The sequence below is a fragment of the Chiloscyllium plagiosum genome, chromosome 23 (genome assembly GCF_004010195.1).
Source record: "Chiloscyllium plagiosum isolate BGI_BamShark_2017 chromosome 23, ASM401019v2, whole genome shotgun sequence".
In the NCBI taxonomy this organism is placed as follows: Eukaryota; Metazoa; Chordata; class Chondrichthyes; order Orectolobiformes; family Hemiscylliidae; genus Chiloscyllium; species Chiloscyllium plagiosum.
Window position 1 is genome coordinate 53,773,804 of NC_057732.1, and position 5,297 is coordinate 53,779,100.

Consider the following 5,297-nt stretch of genomic DNA (forward strand, 5'->3'; position numbering starts at 1 on the left):
TGAACCCTTTACAAAGGTTCCACACCCTTCCTATAATGCAGTGACAGAACTGCACACAATGCTTCAAGTGTGGCTGCACCAAAGTTTTGTACAGCTGCAACATGACCTCGTGGCTCTGAAACTCAGTCCCTCTACCAATAAAAGTGAACACACCGCATACCTTCTGAACAACCCTATCAACCTGGGTGGCAATTTTCGGGGATCAATGTACATGGACACTGAGATTTCTTTGCTCATCCATGTGACCAAGAATCTTAGCATTAGATCAGTAGTCTGCATTCCTGTTACTCCTTCCAAAGTGAAACAGCCCACACTTTTCCGCATTAATCTCCATTTGCCACCTCTCAGCCCAGCCCTGTAGCTTATCTATGTCCCTGTGTAACCAGCAACATTTTTCCACTCTGTCCACAACTCCTCTGACCTTGGTGTCATCTGCAGATTTACTAACACATCCTTCTACACCCTCATCTAGGTCATTTATGAAAATGACAACAGCAGTGGCCCCAAAATTGATCCCTGTGGTACACCAGTACTAACGGGACTCCAGGATGAGCATTGGTAAAAACAAGGGCTGCAGATGCTGGAAAGCAGAGTTTAGATTATAGTGGTGCTGGAAAAGCACAGCAGGCCAGGCAGCATCTGAGGAGCAGGAAAATCGACATTTCGGGCAAAAGCCCATCATCGGGAATAGAGGCAGGATGCCTGCAGAGTGGAGAGATAAAAATGCCATTCTATGCTAATCTTCCCCCACCCCACCCCCCTCTCATTTATCTCTCCACCCCGAAGGCTCCCTGCCTCTATTCCTGATGAAGGTATTCTGCCCAAAACGTCGATTCTCCTGCTCCTCGGATGCTGCCTGACCTGCTGTGCTTTTCCAGCACCACTCTGATCTAAAACCTTGTGAGTGGTGAGGATGATTGAAAAAGGTTTCATGGTAATTTATACAAGTTAAAAATTTCCGAGTGGTGGTGGCTGCGGCATTGATGTCTGTTATTTCAGGGTTTCACATGTTCTGCTGCCAAAGGTGCAGGTAACAAACAGAAAAGCAATGGAATTATCCCCCTTTATTTACTTACAATGTGAGTGACTAGTGACAGTTCCGCTGACACTGAACCTGTTCATGGTCAGTCTGTGGCTGGTTACATTCTTCTGTGGTTGAAACACAATAATGTGCACCTTTGGTGCAAAGAGACAGCCTAACACCACAAAGCCGCTCAGACTGACGGAGATGCACATGGTCGTCGTCTGAACCTGCAGAACAAAAGCAAGTATTAAACTATTGAACTCGTTCTTATAGCTTGGAGATAAAACTGACCCCAAATTATAAAGGTGCTTGTTCCAGATCAAAATCAAGAGTTAGGTTTCCTGACATGGTTTTCATTCAGGGGATGTGGGCATCGCAGGCTGGGCCCAGCATTTATTGCCCATCCCTAGTTGTGTCTTGAGGAGGTGGGGGTGAGCTGCCTTCTTGAACTACTGCAGTCCAGATGCTGTGGGTATATCCAGAATGCCATTAAGGAGGGAATTCCATGGATTGAGAATCCAGGAATCAAGGTGTTCTAAAATCAATCTAACTTTTCAAAAAGCCATAGAGTATAAATTACTGTTGATATTGCTATCTTTGGAACAGCCAATGTGTTTGTTCAATTGAGGTATTCAAAAGGGTATTGGCTGATTGTTTAAATAGAATAATGTGCATGGTTATGGGGAAAAGACAGGGGTTTGCCACTAAGTCAATGCTCAGAGAAACGGTGCAATCACGATGGGCTGAATGGCCTCCTTCTGAATTGTAACAATTCTCAAGCAGTTTGACGATTGTGTTGTGATATTTACAATGGCTACAATGTTAATGGTAATTCTTGCCTTTGTTTTCAAAGTGTTATGGACTAGGCCAGACCACTCAAAACACTCTTAAGCAGGCAGCCCCAGACCATAACTTTGCAATTTGTTTTGGTAAGTGTACGGTGAAAACTACCTGGTGTAAGATAGCTAGGTTGACTACTAGATTTTAAAATAGACAAAAGTTTATTCGCAAAATTACACAGTGAAACACAAAGAACAGAATAAAGAACCCCTACAGAACTTAACCTATCCAGCGAAACTTAATTATGCTGTTCCGAATATACACAACAGTCCCAATAAACAAACTCCCTTTCAATGGAACACATGCTTACAGGTTGAAGTTGAAGGGCAGAAAAGAGAGAGAGAGAGAGTTTCCACACAGCTCCCTGTTGAATTTCTCACCAGTTCAGGGCTGATCTAAAACTCCTCAGCTCAGCTAAAGACCTGACCACTCCCCTTTCTTTATACAGGTCACTTCTAAAACATGACCACTTTGGCCTGATGTCTCATACAAACAAAAGGCCTCTAAAAATCCTTTCCATCTCTGTACCAAACCAGACTGATCGGAGCCCGGCCTGGTTTATTGCCCCTTTGAAAGTATTCAAGGACAGAGTCTCCTTGAGCCAAGGGACAGCTTTTAGAAAAAAAGGGACTAACTTTGTGACATCTCCCCCCTTAAGAAAAATGAACCGTCAATACCAAAAGATGGCTTCACTTTTAACCCTGTAAAACCCAGTTAGTAGTCTAAACACACATATGCACTATACTAACTATAAACATGCAAACATGCACAACCCTGTGCAAATTCAGGCCGCTGTACACCCACCACTGAATGCCTCCGTATCTCGTTTGAAACTCGATAACACATCGCCAATCACGTTTCCGTGACCTGCCACCTGCACAATTGTCACATTGAACGGCTGCAACAACAAGCTCCATCCAAACAGGCTGGTGTTTTTGTCCTTAAATGTTTCCACAAATGTCAATGGTTGTGATCAGTGTATATGTTTGTCTCAGATGCATTGCTGGTAACATAAACACTGAAATGTTGTAATGTCACCATCAAGCTTAAAGTCTCTTTCTCCACCATTAAATATTTCTGTTGACGAACGTTTAACCTCCTGGAAAAATACCCAATGGGTCTTTCTATTCCCTCGTCATCCTCCTGCAGGAGCACCGCACCAACACCCACATCACTGGCATCGATAGCCACCTTGAAAGGCTTTGTGTAATCCAGTGTGGCTAATACTGGGGCAGTGGTTAACACACATTTTAGGCTGTCAAGTGCCTTTTGACAGCCTGCTGTCCACTGAAACATCTTGCCCTTTTTTAACAATTCAGTGAGTGCTAAAGTTCGGCAAAAACTTTCAGTAAAATCCACTCAACCCCAGGAACCGTAGTACTGCTTTTTTCATCAACAGTGTGGGAAATTCCTCAATTACTTTTGTTTTCACATCTCATGGGGCCATTTGTCTGTGTTCAATAACATGGCACAGGAAGGGCCACCAAGCCTGCCTGCCCAGCCAGTTCTCCAGCTCCATTTAATTGTTCTCTAAAATTTGACACATAGTCCAAATGGGTGGTCTCTGAATGCTGACTAATTAATTTCTCCTTAATCAATTTTAACGGTCCTCTTACTTCATGCCCCAAAATTAATTCAAATGGACTGAATTTGGTTGATTCATTCGGTGAATCTCTGATCACAAAAAGTACAAACAGAACTCCCTTTCCCAATCGCCTGGATAATCCTGACCATAAGCCCTCAACATGGTCTTCAGTGTTTGATGTCACCACTCTAGCGCTCCCTGTGATTCCGGATGGTACGCAGTAGGTTTGAATTGCTTTATTCCCAAGTTATCCATAACCTCCTTGAATAGTTTGGATGTGAAGTTTGATCCTTAATCTGACTGGAATTCTATTGGTAGTCTGTATCTAGTAGAAAAAATTAAGTATTTCTTCTACAGCCCTTTTAGATGTTGCGTAATGGGATAGCCTATGGAAATCTAGTCGACACATCCATTATTGTTAATAAATCCTTATTCCCACTTTTTGTTTGACGTAGGGGACCTATGCAATCAATCAAGACTCTTGTGAAAGGTTCCTCAAATGCAGGAATAGGTATTAAAGGTGCAGGTTTTATTACTGCCTGTGGTTTTCCGGTTAGCTGACATGTATGACACGTCTGGCAAAACTCAATTACATCCTTGTGTAAAAATGTCTTTGTATTTTAGCCTGTGTTTTCCTCACCCCTAAATGACCTCCAAGTGGTAGCTCATGCACCGCTCACAGCACCTCCTTTCTATATCCTACTGGCAAACCAATTTGATGAATCTCTGCCCATTTCTGATCTACTTGAATGTGTGATGGTCTCCATTTCCTTATTAAGACATCATTTGTTAAGTAATAACACACAGGAATGCATTCACTTTCTTTCTTTGTAAATGCCTTTTGATATAACTGTTTTTATTCCTCATCTTTTTGCTGTAATTCAATCAGCTTAGCAGAGCTAAAATTATTGGCATGTTTACCTATTTGCCCCTTCTCTGCTCCACTTATCTGATCAAAGAAAGTTTCAGATAACACTACATCAGCTTCCTTATCTGTGCCTTTTGATCTCTCCTGTTTCAACTTGTGCCCCTGTGATCTTATGATCACACAATCAGGGAACATTCCTGGATAAACATTCTCCAGGTCTTCAGTTGTCTACGTCTCCACTGGCTTTTCAACTAGAGTAGGCAGCCCACCTATTGGTGAATCAGCTCTATCATTTGCAAGGACAGATTATATTCTTTGAGCTGAGAGTTTGTCCAGTACGGGGTAAAAACAATGACTGCAGATGCTGGAAATCAGATTCTGGATCAGTGGTGCTGGAAGAGCACAGCAGTTCAGGCAGCATCCGAGGAGCAGTAAAATCGACGTTTCGGGCAAAAGCCCTTCATCAGGAATAAAGGCAGAGAGCCTGAAGTATGGAGAGATAAGCTAGAGGAGAGTTTGTCCAGTACTCCTATCACAGATTCTCCACTCTTCTCTGGACACTCTAGCCTCACTTTACATAATTGAGCACTTTTTGTCTCACCATGAATTCCTGTTACCAGCACCCTTCCTGGCAATAGTCCCTCAGGAGTACATATCCTGTGATCCTTAATATTGTAACCTCCTTACCTGCTGCTCCTGGCCTATGTGAATAAACTTTACCCTTGCGTGTACATTTTTTCAGCAGATCTGGCACTTCCTCCTTAACCAACCTCTGGACATCTTGTACACTCTGAGGCAGTTGTCTAACTTCCCTTGTGCTTTTTGTTACTAGTCCAACAAAACTCCCAGGCTTGTCTGGTTTACCTACATCTGGCTTTCTCCTAGCCCACCAACACTGTGGTTTTGTGTGGCCCACTTTATAACAATGAAAACACCGGAGATTTTTAACATCTTTGTCCCCCTCAAGGGTTTCTTTTTTA

At 42.9% G+C, this 5,297-nt stretch overlaps 1 protein-coding gene across 1 annotated transcript in view; it reads right to left on the reverse strand.

Annotated features, from left to right (window-relative positions):
* LOC122561484 (metabotropic glutamate receptor 3-like) overlaps positions 1-5,297 on the reverse strand; it is a 256,129-nt gene that overhangs the window by 4,261 nt on the left and 246,571 nt on the right. Inside the window, exon 5 of the mRNA XM_043713230.1 lies at positions 1,077-1,251. Coding sequence (XP_043569165.1) covers positions 1,077-1,251 — 175 coding nt within the window. The remainder of the gene's footprint in view (positions 1-1,076; positions 1,252-5,297) is intronic.